The sequence below is a fragment of the Hoplias malabaricus genome, chromosome 9 (genome assembly GCF_029633855.1).
Source record: "Hoplias malabaricus isolate fHopMal1 chromosome 9, fHopMal1.hap1, whole genome shotgun sequence".
NCBI lineage: Eukaryota > Metazoa > Chordata > Actinopteri > Characiformes > Erythrinidae > Hoplias > Hoplias malabaricus.
Genome location: NC_089808.1, coordinates 14,471,042 through 14,493,046, shown reverse-complemented (window position 1 = coordinate 14,493,046; position 22,005 = coordinate 14,471,042). Strand labels below are relative to the sequence as shown.

General features: G+C 37.7%; 1 protein-coding gene across 2 annotated transcripts; it reads left to right on the top strand.

Moving 5' to 3' along the window:
- Positions 1–4,515: 4,515 nt before the first annotated feature.
- rce1a (Ras converting CAAX endopeptidase 1a) lies at positions 4,516–12,979 on the top strand. 2 transcript variants are annotated; one of them, XM_066681889.1, is made up of 8 exons: positions 4,516–4,919; positions 5,742–5,844; positions 6,668–6,751; positions 7,397–7,475; positions 7,685–7,852; positions 7,981–8,052; positions 8,193–8,255; positions 8,376–12,979. In XM_066681889.1, exons 1-8 carry the CDS (start codon positions 4,741–4,743, stop codon positions 8,600–8,602), a joined length of 975 nt encoding a protein of 324 aa, XP_066537986.1. In that variant the 5' UTR covers positions 4,516–4,740; the 3' UTR covers positions 8,603–12,979. The 2 variants fall into 2 exon arrangements, with proteins under 2 accessions (XP_066537986.1, XP_066537985.1); XM_066681888.1 differs by having other exon boundaries at positions 5,718–5,844.
- Positions 12,980–22,005: the final 9,026 nt, after the last annotated feature.

Genomic DNA, 22,005 nt, shown 5'->3' with positions numbered 1-22,005 from the left:
TCCATTCACAGTCAAATTTTCATTTTTTTCCATCATTAGGTTCTTTTATTGTCCTTTATAAATAAGATTAGTAAATAAATTGAATCCAGCACAGCGTCAACATTTTTAGCATAATCATTTTATATCAGGCTTATACTCTATATCTCTTATAGTTGTTGGTAATATTTGTAGTAGTTTTCCAGAATAAACGTTTCTGTGAATTTAAAATCTGTTTGAGGAGATTAAAATTAGTTATATCCTGTACTCAGGACTGAAATCTGAGTGGTCCGATGGTGGACCAGCAGGGTGGTGTGCCAGCCTTTTTATGCCAATGGACCGATATATGCTCGCTGTCTGTAGTGTTTCGGCTTTTTGTCGGCATGTGAGTTTATAATAACAATAAAAAAAAACCTAGATATCGAACGTGTGATATTATTGGCTAATGTAAGTTTTTTTCACGCCCACAAACTCTCGATGACGTTACACTAATAGTTCTATACTCCGGTAAAGTTGGTTTCATATTCGCATATTCAGATTTCTTTCTTCAATAGCTCTCAAACGGTGCATGGAAATGACTTAAAACTTGCAAAATATTGTTTTTGGGATCCAAGACAAGCAACTACAACTCAGTTTATGTCAGAAATGTTTGCCATTTAAAAAACACGAAATATATTGTTTTCTATGGGCTGCCGCCATCTTCGCGAGAGCTAAGGGACCGTTTACAACGAAGATGACGAACCTCACACATGATGTATGCTACATCTCCTACCTTGATAAATTTAACCCTTACTGGCCCGTGGTGATACATTTTTCATTACAAATTTCAATAGATTTTGAACCTTTGATGATATTGTTTCAAAACAAACTGTATTTGATCAAGTGCCACCCACATGACGTACTACACCTGTTATTTTGGTAAATTTAACCCTTACTGGCCCGTGGTGATACATTTTTCATTATAAATTTCAATAGCTTTTGAACCTTTTATGATATTGTTTCAAAACAAGTTTTATTTGATCAAGTGCCACCCACATGACATACTACACCTCTTATTTTGGCAAATTTAACCCTTGCTGGCCCGTGGTGATACATTTTTCATTATACATTTCAATAGCTTTTGAACCTTTGATGATATTGTTTCAAAACAAGTTGTATTTGATAAAATGCCACCCACATGACGTACTACACCTGTTATTTTGGTAAATTTAACCCTTACTGGCCCATGGTGATACATTTTTCATTATAAATTTCAATAGCTTTTGAACCTTTGATGATATGGTTTTAAAACAAACTGTATTTGATCAAGTGCCACCCACATGACATACTACACCTCTTATTTTGGTAAATTTAACCCTTACTGGCCCGTGGTGATACATTTTTCATTACAAATTTCAATAGCTTTTGAACCTTTTATGATATTGTTTCAAAACAAACTGTATTTGATCAAGTGCCACCCACATGACGTACTACACCTCTTATTTTGGCAAATTTAACCCTTACTGGCCCGTGGTGATACATTTTTCATTATAAATTTCAATAGCTTTTGAACCTTTGATGATATGGTTTCTAAACAAATTGTATTTGATCAAGTGCAACCCACATGACATACTACACCTGTTATTTTGGTCAATTTAACCCTTACTGGCCCGTGGTGATACATTTTTCATTATAAATTTCAATAGCTTTTGAACCTTTGATGATATGGTTTCTAAACAAATTGTATTTGATCAAGTGCCACCCACATGACATACTACACCTCTTATTTTGCCAAATGTAACTATTTCTGGCCCGTGGTGATGGGTTTTTGAAAATAAATTTCAATAGCTTTTGAAACTTTGATGATATGGTTTCTAAACAAATTGTATTTGATCAAGTGCAACCCACATGACATACTACACCTGTTATTTTGCTCAATTTAACCCTTACTGGCTCATGGTGATACATTTTTCATTATAAATTTCAATAGCTTTTGAACCTTTGATGATATGGTTTCTAAACAAATTTTATTTGATCAAGTGCCACCCACATGACATACTACACCTCTTATTTGGGCAAATTTAACTATTTCTGGCCCGTGGTGATACATTTATCATTACAAATTTCAATAGCTTTTGAACCTTTTATGAAATTGTTTTAAAACAAGTTGTATTTGATAAAGTGCAACCCACATGACATACTACACCTTTTATTTTGGTCAATTTAACCATTGCTGGGCAGTGGTGATGGGTTTTTGAAAATAAATTTCAATAGCTTTTTAACCTTTTATGATATTGTTTCTAAACAAGTTTTATTTGAACAGGTGCCACCCACATGACATACTACACCTCTTATTTTGGTCAATTTAACAATTAATGGCCCATGATGATGCATTTTTGAGAATACATTTCAATAGCTTTTGAATGTTTATTGAAATTGCTCAGAAAGAACATGTAGCTGTTTGAATGAAGTAATGGTGGGGTAGGCAATAATTTGAGCAGCTTTTTTAACAGGTTTTAAAATATTTTTATTGACCAACTGTCAATATTTTGCAGAATGTAAGTATATACACACAAAACAACAGCAATAGTTATAATCCAAAAAAATTACTTTCAATGTAAAAATTAAGTTGTCTGACTCATGAGAGACATAACTTTTGCCAGAGGTGTACATACAGTAGGTGTATGCAAAATGTTGGTGTTTCCACAGGATTCATTTAAAGAAAGCTGGAGCAGACATTCCCAGAAACAGAGACTACCTTATGTAATGCATAACATGAGATGTGTTGCTACTTGTCTTGGACAATGTCCTAGATCCACAATGGCCCTTTACAGACAAACAGTCTCTGTTTCTGGGAATGTCTGCTCCAGCTTTCTTTAAATGAATCCTGTGGAAACACCAACATTTTGCATACACCTACTGTTAAATTGACCAAAATAACAGGTGTAGTATGTCATGTGGGTTGCACTTGATCAAATACAATTTGTTTAGAAACCATATCATCAAAGTTTCAAAAGCTATTGAAATTTATTTTCAAAAACCCATCACCACGGGCCAGAAATAGTTAAATTTGGCAAAATAAGAGGTGTAGTACGTCATGTGGGTGGCACTTGATCAAATACAACTTGTTTTGAAACAATATCATAAAAGGTTCAAAAGCTATTGAAATGTATAATGAAAAATGTATCACCACGGGCCAGTAAGGGTTAAATTTGCCAAAATAACAGGTGTAGTACGTCATGTGGGTGGCACTTGATCAAATACAACGTGTTTTGAAACAATATCATAAAAGGTTCAAAAGCTATTGAAATTTGTAATGAAAAATGTATCACCACGGGCCAGTAAGGGTTAAATTTACCAAAATAACAGGTGTAGTATGTCATGTGGGTGGCACTTGATCAAATACAACGTGTTTTGAAACAATATCATAAAAGGTTCAAAAGCTATTGAAATGTATAATGAAAAATGTATCACCACGGGCCAGTAAGGGTTAAATTTACCAAAATAAGAGGTGTAGTATGTCATGTGGGTGGCACTTGATCAAATACAGTTTGTTTTAAAACCATATCATCAAAGGTTCAAAAGCTATTGAAATTTATAATGAAAAATGTATCACCACGGGCCAGAAATAGTTAAATTTGGCAAAATAACAGGTGTAGTACGTCATGTGGGTGGCACTTGATCAAATACAGTTTGTTTTGAAACAATATCATCAAAGGTTCAAAAGCTATTGAAATTTATAATGAAAAATGTATCACCACAGGCCAGTAAGGGTTAAATTTGCCAAAATAAGAGGTGTAGTATGTCATGTGGGTGGCACTTGATCAAATAAAACTTGTTTTGAAACAATATCATAAAAGGTTCAAAAGCTATTGAAATTTGTAATGAAAAATGTATCACCACGGGCCAGTAAGGGTTAAATTTACCAAAATAACAGGTGTAGTACGTCATGTGGGTGGCACTTGATCACATACAATTTGTTTAAAAACAATATAATCAAAGGTTCAAAATCTATTGAAATTTGTAATGAAAAATGTATCACCACGGGCCAGTAATGGTTAAATTTATCAAGGTAGGAGATGTAGCATACATCATGTGTGAGGTTCGTCACCTTCGTTTTTACTGTGTAGTGTAGTTTGTAAACGGTCCCTTAGCTCTCGCGGAGATGGCGGCAGCCCATAGAAAACAATATATTTCGTGTTTTTTAAATGGCAAACATTTCTGACATAAACTGAGTTGTAGTTGCTTGTCTTGCATCCCAAAAACAATATTTTGCAAGTATTAAGTCATTTGCATGCACCGTTTGAGAGCTATTGAAGAAAGAAATCTGAATATGCGAATATGAAACCAACTTTACCGGAGTTAGTTCTATGGGGGAAACCTCTACAATTAAAGATTACGAAAGAAATTCAAGACGTTCGCATTTGAAGTAACACGATGAATTGTACTTGATATGAACTAGGACATGAAGAATCGAGATTAGTTCCACTTTCATTTAAACTCGACTATCATGGTAATAGTCGCTTTAAGAGCAGGCGCGGGTGAGTGATGTCACGGAATGGCGTCGTTGTGGCTCTGCTGTGTGTTAGTGAAGCTGTTAAACTCCTGTGTTTTTAACACTTTAACTCACTCTTTAAAGCATAGACTTTGAGGTTTAAACTCGCTGTCTCTGTTTGTGCTGAGGGACTAAAGGGACTGTGCAGTTTGTGTGTGTATTGGGGGGCATAGTGTGTGTTTATAGAAGTTGTATCCCTGGAGGTGTGAGGAGCGGTGTTGGTCCTGGTCATGCCCGATGAGGACGGCTTGTTTTCGGTGTGGAGCCCAGAGCGCCGCGCTGCCGGAAATGAAGATGGAGGTGATGATGATGGAGTGTGGTGGTTGTGCTGGGGCTCTGTTCTCTGCTGTTTACTGCTCGCCTGCTCCTACGTGGGGAGTTTATACGTCTGGAAAAGTGACTTACCCAGGTATAACAGCACTTTCACTTCTAATATTACCTCATTATAACTATAGTTCTACACATAGACCGGTTTGTTAGTACAAGTCTCTAAAACACATTTCAGTATGTAACGTGATCGAGCAAGAGTTCATAATAATATCTATATTGATGAGATATTTATGAGGAACATTCTTCTTCTCATATGTGCTTTAAATGCGAATCGTTGAGGTTCTCTATTGAATTCCTGCATAATTCAGTAGTTGAGATTTAAACAAAGACGTGCAGAGTGGCAGTGAATGCATCGGCAATATGCCATAAATACAGACGTGTTGACCAGTTGACTACAGTTTTAGAGGATGGTGCACAGCTGCATACATTTTATTTGCTTTGTGAAATACTTTTTCACAATCAGTTCACAGTGTTTACCCTGTAAAACTGGCTAGGTATCTTAGATGCAGGTATTGGTACAATAGCCTAAATCCATATGCAGGTAAATATATTGTTAATTGGTTTGCCATTTTGGGTGTTGCAACATATATCACCTCAAAGTCAAGGTGTGAGTTTGGAAATAGACCATCAAAAATGACAATTAGAAAAATCAGAGAGATCCAACTAATGCTGGCCTTACACCAAACCACTTTTCAGGTGATTTCACTGTTACAGATAAATGTCCAATATGAGATGAAAATATGAGTTTTTGTTAATGTTATCATCTTGATTATTTGATGTAAGTTGATCAGGATAGCTGTCTTAAGTAATTTTTTCCTCTGAAATGTGAGTACTGTTTCAGCAAGAGTTTGTTCTGAATTGTGATTTACAAGAACAGTCTATTTGTGTGCTGGGCTACTAGGGACCATCCATCAGTAATAAAGAGACGCTTCACCAGTGTGCTGATTGTGTCGGCTCTATCTCCAGGCTTTGTGTGGGCATGGAAAGAGTTCACAGGTACCCAGGTGAGATCTCATTGATGAACAACCTCATGAGTTGAATGAATGAATGAATGTAGCTCCTCTTAAAAAAGACACTCTGGAGCCCTTTCCTCACATGAAACATTAACAGAATATTTTAACATTAAAATGTGTAAATATCCAACCTTTTAAAGATATTTTTTCCCCTGGGATTCTTGCTTTTGTACATAGATGAAATATCTCCACTACCTTATGAAAATATACAAATATCTCACACAAACATTTTGTTTTTCCAGCTTTTTCACCACTATTGTCAATGTTTCTGTCTAAAATTATATATATAATACATGTGTGTGACTTTTACAGGCAAGAAAGGGACCTAAAGAAACATAGTTGTGTTTGTAATCTAGACGGTTTTTGATAACTTTATCGTTATTTCCTTCCTTTGATGATTTCAGTTTTTAATACGTAGGCATGTTTTAAATGTATTCAATGAAATATAATATTTATACACTCATGATCTTGCATATCTATTATATAATTAATGTACCATGACAGCCAGTATATTACTCAGATATATATATAACTATATATATATAACTCAGAGCTGCAAGTATTATTTTACACACCTGTTCCAGTTAAAAAACAGGCTTTCATAGATTTTTCCCTTCAAATAACAGAAGGCCTACATACAAATTTTCCACTTCTTCATTGTCACCAACTGTAACGTATGTCATAAAATACATCCACACATTTACTTTTTACTCATATGACTTTAGTTTCATTGTCAAACATAACTGTTTGAAACTGTAATGCATAGTGTATAATCGCTCAGATTTTTCTAATTTGACTCTGTTTTCTACTGCAGACTGGTCCTTCTTTACTAGCTCTCATGGGAATTCGATTCCAGGGTCTCATCCCTGCCATAATCCTACCCCTTCTGCTCACTATGGTAGGAAACCTTACTTTTCAGTATGTTTCACGTAGAGCATGGGCACTTCTATTTCCCACAAAGCATTTGAAAGCTGACATTGTTTAAAAGGCATGCAAAGAGGAGCTGTGCAGTATGAAGGTTTAACCATTATTGGGATAAATAATATGATTTTTGGCCATTACTGGACAACAATTACAAATGTACAATATATTTGGTACTTGAAGTAAATTGCTTGCTTATTGGTTGTTTTAAAAGCCAAGTCCTGTCTGACATATACTCCAATACACACCGATACACAGAGTCTGTTAATGTAATGCTTCGTGGGCAGAGAAGCCTGTGTAGAGTGTACTGAATTTATTGAATTGTGAGTGAAAGTCCTGTTATTGTTTTAATGTGTATAAAAGTATGATAAAACATAGCAATGTTGTCTTGGTGTTATTTTGCATAAAATATGTAATAGCCTGTAAATTGGAACATTTCTTCATCTCCACACTTCTCATGCTTCTCATAAACAGTAACTGTTTTCTAAATATCGTGCTGCTTTTCAGACTTACTGGCCACACTAGGAATGATCACTTGCACATCACTTCGAAAAAATGATGCAGTCCAGTAGTATCTAACTTGGGGTTTTCCAGTCAAGTGATGTTAGTTTTGCGGTTACAGGTACTGTTTCTGGGTCCTCTCATCCAGCTAGCTATGGACTGTCCCTGGGGATTTATCGATGGAATCAAAGTCGCTGTGGGTGAGGAATTTAAGTTTTTCACTATTTACACATTGTTTATGTCTCATGTCCAGTTTTATCTGATGTAGACTGAGGCGGTAGTGACATTACTGAGTTGAAGTGGCACAGAGCAACATTAAGGTTCTAGAATGGATACATGTGACTTTTATAAGAGAAGAAAATAGGAGAAACCTGTGTAATTTAGAGTTTATTGTTCCTGTTGTCCACAGATCCACGGTTCTGGGCACTGTGCATTGGTGATATGCGGTGGCTGAGGAACCAGGTGGTGGCTCCACTAACCGAGGAGCTGGTGTTCAGAGCATGTATGCTGCCCATGCTTGTGCCCTGTGCTGGACCCTCTATGGCCATCTTCACATGCCCACTCTTCTTTGGCGTGGGTGAGTGTGAGCTATGATTTTTCAGATTACAACTGCAGAGCTAGTAAGTTTTGATTGTGAATTGATATAGCTGGTAAAATGTTTAGCTTGTATTCACTCTCTATTTCCCTCTGTGTGTTTGACTCCAGCACATTTTCACCATGTGATTGAGCTGCTGCGTTTCAGACAGGGCACCATCTCAGGGATTTTTCTCTCTGCAGGTAAGTGATGGCTGGGGTTTTATTGAGAGTTTTATTTGTCAGTTTCATTAAAAGCATGTATATATGGTCAAATATAATTTAATTGTTGCATACAAAGGTTTTATACCTATGTCATATGGCTTTGTGTGGTTTTCTCACAGTATTCCAGTTCTCCTACACAGCAGTATTTGGAGCTTATACTGCATTTATATTTCTCAGAACAGGTGCGTTTGTGTTTGAAATTAAACTCATGCATCATACTGAGATTGTGTTTAAAAAAAAAAAGAAAAGTTTTTGTTGTTATAACTGCGTCCTCTTTCCTGTTTTGTCTTGTCCTTCTGTAGGTCATCTAGTAGGCCCTGTGCTGTGTCATTCTTTCTGTAATTATATGGGTTTCCCAGCTGTGAGTACAGCTCTGGAGCATCCGCACCGCTTCACCGTTCTGTCCTTCTATGTGTTGGGAGTACTTCTGTTCCTCATCCTACTCTTCCCCATGACTGACCCTTTCTTCTATGGCTGGCCCACACCTGTCTGCACGCTGACCTCTACCCTGGGCTCTCTCTGCTCCTGATCTCTCCTCCACACCTGCCTCCACCCTCTTCCCTGGCCTCCATCCATTCCTTTATTCTGCTTTTCTTCAGGAGATTCTCTCATAGAGAACAAGGGCCCTGTGGAGAACAGGTATGAGAACTCCAGCTCATGTGGATTTGGTGGATGAAGTCCATGTACTCCTAGACTCGGGTCTTCAGGTTGCAGTAGCCACAGCACAGCCACAGCAAAGCCGACACTATCAGAATTACCACCAACAATGAGCATCCAGTACGGTGTCAGATGAAGTGAGTCAGACCTGAGTTTGACAAAGACGGGTATTTATATGTTGCTGCGTGTTCACCATGTTTATATAATGTTTGTATATTTAGATTTGGCCACGTTTTTGGGTAGAGTTTTATGGATCCACAAGAAAGACTTGTACCCTCTTATACACTGTATTTTGCATTTACAACAGGAGATGGACAACTCAGTTTTATTGTGCTTTTGCATTCTCTCAGCTCAGATTAACACATAAGCTGCTTTGTCTGGTGCTTTTACTTGAAGAACAGGGTTCAGGTGTGCCCTGAATTTCACTCAAACCTTCAGCTTTACTCTCATTTCTTTGTACCTAAGAACTAAGCCACAGGACTTAGGCTGTGACCACCAGGTTCAGTTTAAAATGATTAAGACGCAGCTAAATCTTTGTCATTAGGAAATTATTATTTTTTTAAAAACATATTAGGATAATTGTTCTATGGAGGGTAGTATTCATAAGGCTAGGTATCACTTAAGTGTGTTATAACCGAAATAAACGTACATATACTTTTATAAAGGCTTAAACCCATAAGCACTGTGTGTTTTAAAGACTACATCCATCAACTTTGATATCAGCTTGAAACAATATATTTTTTTCTCCTGATATAACGCAGCTCGTTCTAAAAATGGATGTGATGTACAATGAGCTATAAAGCCATTTAAACCCAGAAAGTGCCATGGCACAACCTAATCTAAAATACAAATACATCCAACATACTGATGAAACCATAATGATAAAAAACAAAAATGAGCTTATAAAAGTATGTCCATTTTTGTCTATGGTTTTGAAGGGCTTGCTTCGGTGTAATTTGGCCTTTTGAACACTGCCCTCTTTGTGTTACTGAAGCATATAATTAACCTTAGATGCAGAGTAGCACCCTTAGCAGAGAGCTGTGGTTCATTGTCCATATAATAAACCCCATTTCATACAATAACTTTAAATGTTCACACACAATGAGTCAAAGCTATTTTGTCTAGTCAGATATAAAATATACCAGCTTCTATGGAGGATACCTTGTGTTTCCTGAATTTGGTGTACAGAAAGACATGACCACAGAGAATGGTTACTTTTTGACCAGTGATTTATATTTTATGCACAATCTGAGCAACCGGTTTTACATGTTGTACTTCTCGACACGTGTCATTACTGGATTTACACTAGGACTTGTTCTCAGGCCATTGTTTGACATGGAGAAGATTCAGTGCTTGATCTTAGAGTTGTTAGATACTGAAACATGGCATCACACAACTGATTTGCACATTGGTGCCTGAAATATTTCAGTGCTGATGTTTGCACATTATTGCTGTCCAAAAAAAACAAAAAAAACCCCTGGATCTCATTTAATGTAAAGGCAAATACATCTCTACATTTTTACTCTTTGATAAAAGCAGCTGATTTAATGGTGCAGGAAAATCAAAATCAGAAAAATGGTGATACATGGTTTTCTTTGGACAGCTATGATATGACATATATGGTGCGGTCAAGAAATGAATTGCTTGTCTAATTATCTAAGTCTTTATCATCCTAGTCCATCTCTTAAGCCTTGTTATTTAAAGTTTGTGTTGTGCACACCTGAGGGTGGTGGATACTTGTGTATAGAACTGATTGATTGGAAGTGCTGGAGGACATTGACCACTACCTTGCATGCTGCTACCTTGCTGGAATAATTTTTTGGAGCAGTACAGAAACTGACACATGATGCTGGCATGAAATCGCTCGAACGCAGAAACTTAATCTGCTCTAGTTTTGTGTAATGTTGCGTAGGTCAGTGCAGATAAAGGCGAAGCATATGTTTTCGGATAAAATAGGTATCTCTTACAGTGCTGTTATTTATGGCTATGTAACCTATGTAATTCCACCTGGAGTGTAAAATTCTGTTCACTCAAACTGTAAACTGTCCGTTTCTTTTCAAATACGACTATAACAGGATATATTTTAAGGTGACATTTTGGGTAGTATTTTCACTTCTGTTGGTAGCAGATATTATTGTTTGTCTTATGGTTTTATCTCCTGGCATCGGCTTGTGTTCATTTTCCACAAAAACGACTGGGTCCTATAGGTGCTATAAGTGTTAGGATAGTATGCTGTGAAGTGTGTAGTCATTTCTGTTGTATGAAAGACCATGCATTCAAAGTGAACTTCTAGCAATAAGAGCAGGTGGGACCAAATCAGGGATTTACATGTCATTTCAGCTCAACATTGACCCCCCCCCCACCTCCCATTTGCAAAAGAGAGGTTATGAGACCAGGATAGTGGGTTAAACCTGCATGGAGTGGCTACTGTCTTGAGTGAAATACGTTGTTGGCCGTCACCAGGCTGTTGTAAAAGTGCCATGCTGTATTTGTTTGAAGAGTTAAACTGTGCTTGACTGGTTAAAGCATATTTAAAGACAGACCTGTTTACATGTGGAAGTGTTTGACTGCCAGGGCTGCTTTGGATTTCAGTTTGTCTGCTGCGTTATTGATCACCTTTTCACTCCGACTGCCTCAGCTAAGGTGTTGGCTGCTGCTTCATGCTGCTGTGCTTCTCACACTCTCAGTCACTAGAGGGCGCCACAGCACCATGTTGTTTAGAGCCTATAGTTTTTCTCTTTTACTTTAAAGCCCACCATTTTTAACGGCAACCCTCAGTTTCCTCGGATGCTTGAGTTGCTGCATTTCCCAGAACTAACTTCCTGGCCTGGTGGTTACATCTGTCTTGGGGGTGAAAAAAATGATTTGGAAATCAAGGTCAATTTTAAAAGCTGGGCAGCTACTTGTTGAAATAATATCTGTTAACTCATTTTAGGAATGCAAAACCTCTCAGATATGCTTGTGCAGTCAGGAATTAGAGCTACACCCTGTGCTGCTGGCAGAGGTCCATTCTGTCTCTCTTTGAGTAAAGTGAGAAAGATGGCTGCCCTTTAGTGAAGAGGCAGGCTGTCTCCCAGTGATTGATGAGTGTTCCAGTCTGCTCTGAATATGCATCACATGGTGCGCTGTAGCAAAGACACCAGTTCTCAGTGTGCTCTGAAATCAAGTCTGAACAAAACTGCTTTTGTTTTGTTTGTTGGCTTCTCAAGATGTTCACTCTTAATAGATTCCCGTTGGAACTGCTGTCATATGCACACCTTTGTGTTTAGCTGATTTTTTTAAATTTTTTTATTTTTTTAAAGACAAACTAAGAGCACACGTCCTCTACTGTGAACACAGTTACTCATTATCTGCTAAAATTAAAAATATAATACAATATAAAATGGAATAAAAGGTGGCCTAGTTACCTTTTTAATATTTTGTTATTTTCCAAGGGTGGGGCACTGGGACAAAAGATAGTATCGCTGTCACAAGGCACATAGTTGGGATTATGAGTTCAAAACTGCCTTGTTGAGTTACTATGAAGAGTTTGGTGTTTTCTCCCAGTCTATTAAACGCTGCAATTAAATAAAATGTCAGCGCTAATATTTGCAGAACTCCACAACACTGAATTGTTTTTCCTGTAGAGGATGCGTTTATATTTTTCTTAAAATAGTCAGTAAAGGGTTTTCTGTATCCTCTTGGATTTCTTAACCCTCAAAGTTACTTTGAATAGCTTTTCCCATTCACACATGAGAATAACCTCCTCAGATTTTCATTCTCACTTTTATTTATTTTTTTTTATTTATTATTATTTTTTTAATTTTAAGTATTTTAAGTAATGATTTGTAAGCCAAAAGTTTGCATTTGCTGTGTGCTCAAGCAAATTCATTGAGCACACATCCAGTGTACGAAAGAGGAGCAATAGACATTTTTTGCAAAATAAAAAAACAAAAATAAAAAGTAGCAATGTACTATTTCAGTGAACAGAAAATTAGTCAAGAACCGAAAGCATGTTTTGAATTGTGGAATATAGCTATACAGATGAACTGTTTTATGACTAGACTGGCTGTACTTATACATAGCTCAAATGTTTATACCAAGGACTATATTTTATAATTAAATCTATTTTGGTGTTCCATGTATAGATAATGAACATGCAACTGCAGTCTGCTGCACCTCACTGAAGGATGACTATTTTATGACAATCTTTTTTGGAGTATTTAAAAAAAAAAATCTGCAGAAACTGTTTGCTAATAAAGAGAATTTTATACAACACACAGTATATCCAGAGTCGTCCTTTCTGTGTTGTCCTGGATACGTATTAAAAGCGATGGTTAATAGTCAGCAGTTTGCCTGTTGATAACGTGTATTCCTGTCTAAATAAAAAATAACTTTACCACAGAAGGAAAACATTTCTTCATTTTCAGCACAAATTAAAGAAAAGTATTTGTATTGAGCCCTTCATTATGAAATTATTGTCCAGTTTCATAAACAGCTGGAGCACCCAAGACCCAGGTCAATCCAATGTGTACAGAGAAACCAACCCTAACACAAAGCATACTGGATAAGAATTTCTGCTATATGTATATGAGAATATCACCAATTTCTTTATAACATGTTTTTTAACAATCACTCTTACTGTGAAGCCATACTCACCCTGAATATCTACTTTGTGTAATAATTAAAAGGCAGATGGATGCATATGACATTTATGACTAAATAAAATACAGCTGCAGATCCATGAAAAGACAACATACTTTAAAGCAGTCTGTTATTTACAAATAAACAAAAGTGCACACACATTTAAACCAATGCAAACTTTCCAACAACATGCAATGTTCAGGAGTTCTCAGCTATCTAATAAATAATAATTAAATTTCAAAATAAAATCATCTATTGACCTACTATTGCTGGAAAAAATAAACCCACTTTCATTTCAAAATGCAATCCAAATATGTTTTATCAAACCAGTTTTCATCAAATACTGTATTTTATTTCTTCCTCGACCTTACACACACACACACACACACACAAAGTCCATAGGAAAATTTGTGTCTTTAAAGTGAGGGTTTCAGCTCGAAAAAATATTACTGCCTAATAATGATAAAAGATACTTTTATTACCTTTATTTCTCTATGCTTCTCTGTGTGTGAACAATGTAGTGTGTGTGTTCAGCTGCAATTATAATGCAGCCATCTGTGGGGCCTCCATTTTCTTGGTCACCCTCCATCACGCTATGTTCTATCTCTGCATTCTCTTTCTCTGTCCTGTACTCTCCTCCCTCCCTCAATATCTTGATCTCTCCTTGCCCTTTTTTTGTCTCTCTCCTGCTCTTTCCTTATTCCCTCGTCTTTATCAGTCCTTGTATCCCTCTCTTCATGTAGTTGTCTGCGTAGAACAGTTCTTCCCATGACAACACGTAGAGTCCTCTATAATAACAACAATAATAATAATAAAAGTAATAATAAATTGCCCATCTCAAGCAAAAAGTATCATTCACAACAAGAAATTTGGGAGCGTTCTACAAGGCACTAGAACATGCTCCTATACTATTTAATGTGGTTTTGAGTGATCAGAACTGTGCATACTCCATGACTATGACTAAAAACTCAGTTTAGGATCATGATGATTTACTCTGTACCTGTCCACCATGTAGGACTGTCCCCTCCTACATCAAATATCACTATCCTCCTCTCTTAAAAATAAGTGACCACTCTTTCACATTCTCTGATGTCAGTCTGTCCTGCACAATCCTGGAGCTTATTCAATATAAGTTTCACGTCCCTCTGTCTAACATTTAAAGCATTGTCATTGTGTAATTGTATTACTTTTAGAATTAGTATTAAGTGTGCAATAGGGACGCAGCCGACATATCGTCACTGTCCAGTGAAAAACATGTATCTTCCAAAATAGTAACTTTACAGCGGAAGGAAAAAACCTTCTTAACTTTCAATGGAAATCAATGTAAAAAGGTATTATTTCAAGCAATTTCAATTGTGCCATTCATCATGAAATTCACATGATGTGAAAGACAGCTGCTGTGTTCAAATCATAAAATAAATAAAAAACCCACAAAAACTGAGATACATGTATTTAATTGGACAGAGACAATATTCAAAATTATACATATATCGGGAGTGTCGACACCCTGGAATCATCTATAGCCATATTGATTTAGAATCAATTTATTTACCGCTGTGCTTGCACGCAGAGGAATTTGTTCTTCGCATTTGACCCAATCCGTGCAGTGAAACCTTTATTTATATAAAGGGCACTTCAGTCATGACCTGCCGGCTATGGGGATCAAACCAATAAGCTCAGTTCCCTAACCACCATGGCTGCCCCCCATATACCTCCTAGCATAGTATGCAGAGCAACAGATGGACTATCTGTAACAGTCTGACAACAAAGTGCTCCTGTATGACCAGTGGAGCTGAAGAAATGGACAATGAGTGTAGATACAAAGCGATTAAGGAGAATGTTTGGGCTTATTGTGTGTAGTATTAACCTGGTGGTTCAGCAGTAGTTCCTTTGGTTCTGCTGTTAGATGAGCAGTAGCTTCAGTTATGGGCTCCAGATCGTCTCTGAATATTCAGTTTCTACTATCAATGACTCAATATTTGCAATGAAGTATTTAACAACTATTACTATACATTTGCCAGTAACTGCTATAAATATTTATGACCCTGAGCGATTCAATAACTGCTGTAAGTACTGTAACAATACTGATGATATTTACTGTCCTGCCACTCTGAATCAGAGGCTTTTCCTGCTTCTGTTTTAATGAGGCTTTGTGTTGTTTGCCTCTAATCTTTCCCCAGTTCCTTTTCCTTTCTCTCACATCATCTTCTGATCCTTGATGACCTCAGAGACCTGAGATACTCTGTCATAGAGCTAAGGTGTCTATACATTTGAAGAAGAGCTATTTAAAGGAGAGCTGAAGTGTTGCTGAATGTTTTTTTTATACATACTTCAGGATTTTCAGCTGCTTTCAAACCACTGAATTGCCAGTTTTTTTTTTTTTTTGGGAAACAGCTCCTTTGGTATTATACAAACCCTCACAGTCCATTCTCTCAGCTGCACTGAACACAGCAGCACTTTTACAGACTGTAGACCATCTCTTACTCTGCATACTTTGTTTGCCCCCTTTCTCCCTGTTCTTCAGTAGTCCCTGCAGGATCACCACAGAGCAGGTATGATGTGAATAATTCACAGCAGTGCAGTGACACTGACGTGGTTGTGGTGTGTTAGTGTGTGTTGCATTGATACACGTGGATCAGACACAGCAGTTGGTGCTTGAGTTTTAAAAGCCCACAGTGTCACTGCTGGAATGAGAATAGTCTACCAACCAAATCATACCTGCTCTGTGCTGGTCCTGTGGGTCCTGTCTTGACCACTGAAGAACAGGGTGAAAGAGAGCAATGTATAATAAACGTATAATAATGTTATGGTTGATTGGTGAAGATTTTACATTTAAGGGATGAAACAGATTACTCCAGTGAAATCCTGACTTCACCAAGTGTGAGCTGACAATACTGTAGTCCATCTGTTGCTATGCATACTCTGTTAGCCTCATTTCCCCCGTTACACACACACACGTGTCCTGTGCTGAAAGTATACCGATCATCAGCTGTGTTTTATAGGCCCAAGACTCTAGGGGGCCCTCTTGAGAATAAAAAGTATCTAAAGAGCTTTCTGGGTTCGAGGCAGGAAAGGTGCAAGAAGGGATTGTACAGAGAAGATTGTTAAAAATAAAAAACACCAACAAAAAGAAAGAAAGAATCCATTTAAACGTAAAGGTTAGGGTCGGTCTGTAATTAAAAGCGTCTGCAGGGGCCTGTACCACATTGCAGTATTTCTCTGTTTATCCAGATAATCCTAAGTTTTAGGACTGTCTAATAGGAATGTCCTTCTGCTCTGTTACTTTTGGAAAGGTTTGATTTTGGACTAACTTTATCTGGCTAACTCATAAATCCTATTTTGTTGAAGAGAACCCAGGCCTTTCCCGAACGTTCTTCTGTAGTTTCTCCTCCACAGCTTAGCTAGTAATGCTCCATGACCCGCCATTTCCTCCGTCGAGCATTTTATTTTTATTTATTTATTTATTTTTTAACCAGAAGTGTTTCTGTGACGGGTTTTTAAACATAAAACTTTAGTAAACCAGACATGCTGACATGACAGAGTCCACTTCTAAAGACAAACACTGAAAACATACAGGGCATACTGCCTTGCTGTTTGCTCCACGCATTCATCAAAGGTAAGATATAGCTGGTTTACAAATAACATCTTTAGTTTATATTTCTGGTTTTACAAATTTACAATTGTTTTCCGGGCTTTGTTTTTCATCTTAATTTTTGTGTATCACATCTCTTGTTTAAATATATTTTGCTTTTCTTCAAATTCACATTTATTCAGTCTGAATAAATTTTTATTGTTGTGATTGAACCCTTATGTTGAGTCTGAACATGATGAGTGAGGCGAGACCCTATGAGACCACACCATTAAACAGCATTTGGAACGTATAAAACTGTGGTCTACACACTTACTGTTTTCGTTATGCAGCTGGGGTTTTTTAAACAATTAAAATACACAAGATTAAATAGTCTAGCCTGCTTGTGAAGATTTACAAGTGCTTGTACAGATTAACACAGTATTAATTTCGTTTTATTAACATTAAAGTATCACTGAATTTTACATTTATAATCTATAATGTATAAATTATACATTTATAATTTTATAATCTGTCAAAGTTTAACTATCAATCTGTTTTACACTATCAAAAATTTAATGGAAGCGTCATAATATTGGGCCTTCTGTACTCATGATCTTGTTCATGGTCAATGTCTTAAATTTACTTAGATTTGACTTATATGGATTTATTTTTTTTTTAATATATTTTTCCATTTTTGTTATGACTTTATTTAAAAAAATACAAATTTATTATTTATTTCCAAGTTAAATGGGAATAAAAACCCTAGATTGCATATGTTTTTCTATTTGACCACTGTAGATAGACCCTACACTGTAGCACGTGTCTTTATATTGAAATGGTCAGTGATTGTAGCCCGATTGAGGGTGTCTCTTCTACTTTCAGTCAGTTTAAATCTAGACATTTGAACAAGGAAAACGCTGGAATGCATTTATTTTTTATTTCTGCCTCGCCACTAGATGGCAATGTGTTTCTGTGACAATAGACAGGAGCCTGTTGTGGCGCTTTAATCAAGCACTGGGTGAAATTAAATGGATAATAAATGGACACAGCCAATTACTTGGGTATAACATGACTATTTATAATACTTAGGAGGAAAGTGAATAGTGAAGGTTGTGAGGGTGTGATTAGTTCTGGATCTCTTCTTCATCCACAAGGCATTGGACAGAAATCCATCTCTCACAGAATGTTGTTTCAGCCCAATACACTGGGGTTTTATACCGCAGTAGCTGTCACTTGACATTGGCCATGGTGTCTACAAATCTTTGGACAAAGGGCACATTCTCCTGTTGAGCATTCTGCATTCAGTTCATAATGATCAGCGTGCTTAGCTGCAGGCTATTAATGTGCAAGTGTCCCTAGGCTATTTCAATTCAAACCTTAATTTATTTCACTCATCATAGTCTTCAATCGGAAGTGTGTGAATGAGGTGAATCCAGGACACAGTAGGCTTTGAAGTACAGCAGCATTAAGTTTTGATTAGAAAAAAAAATTATATTACAAAAGAAAAAACTGTGTTTTGATAATAAGGATAATGCTGTTATTTCCAGTAAATATTGCTGTATTTTCACATAATTTAACAAACAATGAAGAAAAAGTGTGATAATTAAGGAAGTCTGATTAAGTTCTACTTCTGGTTAGTTAATACTGCAACTTTATTTACTTAATGAGATTTATTAGAAAAGTCCCTTTATACTCAGCTTTGAATTTCTTAAAATTCTGCCAAAGTTTTCTTAAGATATTATGATTTTAATTTTTAAAAATGGCCTTTTTTGGCCTTTTGTTTGAAATATTATGACATGTAAAATATTTTTATTGTCAAAATATACAGCCTTGTTAAATTTCTAACTTTATTCTCGAAAGGTACACTCTTAATTCACAATATCTTAATTATATTTGACCCAAAATGTAATATTATTTAATGATGATAATAATAATGTGCAATTATTTGTCATTGTAAACCAATAACAAATTAAACCAAGCAAGCCTAGAAGTCTTTTGATTGTCAAAGGAAAAGTTTTTGACGGAAGGAGAAATGATCCCTATAGTACTGGAGAGACCAGTGGAGAGTAGATGGTATAGTGCAGTGCTAAATGATACAGAACAGTTTGTTGGGACTACAAACTACAAAATAGTTTGCTTTGTGCGCAAGGGGGAATATTTTCGAGAAAGTGCGCAGGCTACAAATATTGGTAGATGGGGTGAAGTATGAGATTGGAAGAGATTGTTGGTGGATTACACCAGCTGTGTTAACTACACTGAGGCCAGACATGGTGCTCTAATCTGAAAGCAAACGGATAGTTTATTTTATAGAGTTAACAGTTCCAATTGAAGATGCAGTAGATGAAGCATTCAAAAGGAAGAAGCTGAAGTATGCAGACTTGGCGGCTGAGGTGAGGGAACGCGGGTGGCCGGCACATGTAAGACTGGTTTTAGGGGGAATTGTACCCAAATCGGCCACATCCCTGTTTGTGCAGTTCGGCATCAGGGGCCGGAAACTAAGGGCATCAGTGACGGAGTTATCAGAAACAGCTGAAAGGTCTAGTCAGTGGTTGTGGACAAGGAGAGCACAGAATACTTTGGGAAATGCACTGTAGAGGTGCTATTGGAATTGTTGGTGATGTAGCATGTAAAGTTCAAATGGAACTGGTGGGACTGAGCATGCATTAACGGTGCCAGTGGAGTACAGCCTTAGTCACCAGGGAAGCCAGTGTGTATTTACGGTTGTTGATGGTTGAGCTTTTTGGAGGTGTTGTGCGCTTACACCAATGAGAGGAGGTGCCTGCCTGATGAACCCTCTAAAGAGCTAGTGATACAGTGGCTGGTTTGTGTACTCATGGGCTGGGCTCAATGAGTAACCCTAGTTGTTAATGATAGCCGGTTGCTGATCGGATCATAAACAGCCAAAGCAACCTTAGTGTTGATGTGCAGGATTCAACAGGACTTTTGGTGGCTGCAGGTAGGAAGAGAGTTTGGTGGGCCCTATGTAAAACTCTAATGGATTGGCATGGGATATTTTACATCTTATCTTGTGTATGATTATAATGTACAATGTACAATGAAATGTGACTTACGCATTTAACCCATCTGTGGCAGTGAACAGACACACACACACACACACACACACACACACACACACACTAGTGCACTAGGAACACACACTCGGAGTGGGGGGCATCCCTGGTGCCCAGAGAACAATTAAGGGCACTTCAGCCGTGGATGTTCCCTACGGTCTTGGGGATAGAACCTGCAACATTCTGGTACCAAGCCTGGTCTCTAACAGTTAGGCCACGGCTGACCAGTCAGACTTTTTTTATGTATCTGCGCTAACTATTTATAGACTATATATTTTCTTTGGGATTATAAAATCCTTGCTTTTTTCCCCTTCCCTAATTCACCAATGATTCATCGTGTCAGTCCTTTGATGTGTGTCTCCTGGGGCACCATGGTCTAGTCATCTTTGTCCACTGTTCATTTACATTTTCCTTCTGACATATTCAAGGGCACTCTTGCTCCAGATTAGTCTCGTGAAGAGATATGAAGAGAGCTTGTAAGTGACACCGTCATGAAGACAGTAAACATGTAGACGAGTGGCTACTCCAGTGCAATCAGCCCCAGCCTCTTTAGATTCTGTGTTGTGTAGATGAAGATAATGAGAACGTGGATGTGTTGCTGTAATAATGAGTGAAGCCGGTGCCTCATTATTTGTGATGTAGTGCTTATATCTGCCTCCGAGAGCCAGCAGTAACTTCACTCTGAGACGCGAACTGCTCCTAATCTCTGTTGATTTGTCGGCTAAGGCAATCTCCACAGATGAATAAGATGATAAGATGATTCCTGGGTGTGATGTTGGAACTGTGGTGATTTTTGGGGGGTGGAGGATGTCTCCAGGGCTGCTGTACTGTTATTACTATTACCATTTAATCTTTTCTTCTTTCCTTGTATCTTAAAGCCTAAAAGTTCCACTGCAGTTGTTTCTTCTCAGTATTGTTTGGGGCTTTCCTCTCATAGCTACAGGACTGTGCAAAAGTCATAGGGACTTAAGGTTAATGTTGTTATTATTATTTAAAATAATGTATCTTCTTAATACGTGTGTTGCTTGTAAAAATGATATCTTTGCAATAAAAATTAAAACCTAAATATGGTAAAATGATTTTCTAAAAGTAGTAGTTGTGAGCTAGCCTGCAGTTCCTTCGATGGTGATGGGAAACGTGAACTCTCTGGCTAACAAGTCTGACGAACTGGCTGCCTTGGTAAGAAACCAAATGTTATACAGAGAATGTAGCCTGCTATGCTTTACGGAGACATGGCTAACTAGCCAAATCCCCACTGTTAACGTTGAGCTGCCCGGCTTCAGTGTAGCTCGCTTGGACAGAGACTGTAAACTTTCTGACAAGAAGAAGGGAGGTGGACTGGTGATGTACATTAACAACAGATGGTGCAATCCCAGACATGTTACAGTGAAGGAGACTGTATGCTGTAAGGATGTGGAGTTACTGGCGGTCAGTCTTCGACCGTACTACATGCCGAGAGAATTCTCGCACGCCATTGTGGTGTGTGTTTATGTTCCGCCGCGTGCTCTTCCGGACAGAGCGTGTGACGTCATCCACTCAATAATCGCTAGGCTGCAAACTCAACACACTGATGCATTTTTTGCGATCTAGGGCGACTTCAATCACATAACACTGGACTCCACTCTCACGAATTTCTACTAGTTTGTCAACTGCCCTACTCGAAAAAACAGAACAATAGACCTCATGTACGCAAATTTGAGGGATGCATACAGTGCCACGCCACTCCCCCCGCTGGGGAAGTCAGACCACAACCTCATTCATCTACAGCCAATGTACAAGCCCAAAGTACAGAGGCTACCAGCCACCACACGCACCTTCAGGAAATGGACACCTGAAGCAGGTGAGGCTCTGAGAGACTGCTTCGGATCCACAGACTGGAGTGTGCTGCAGAGTGGGGAGGACTTAAGAGGAGGTCACACACTGCACTACAGACTACCTGAACTTCTGTATGGACATTGTTGTTCCCACGAGGACTGTACGCTGCTTTCCCAACAACAAGCCTTGGATTAC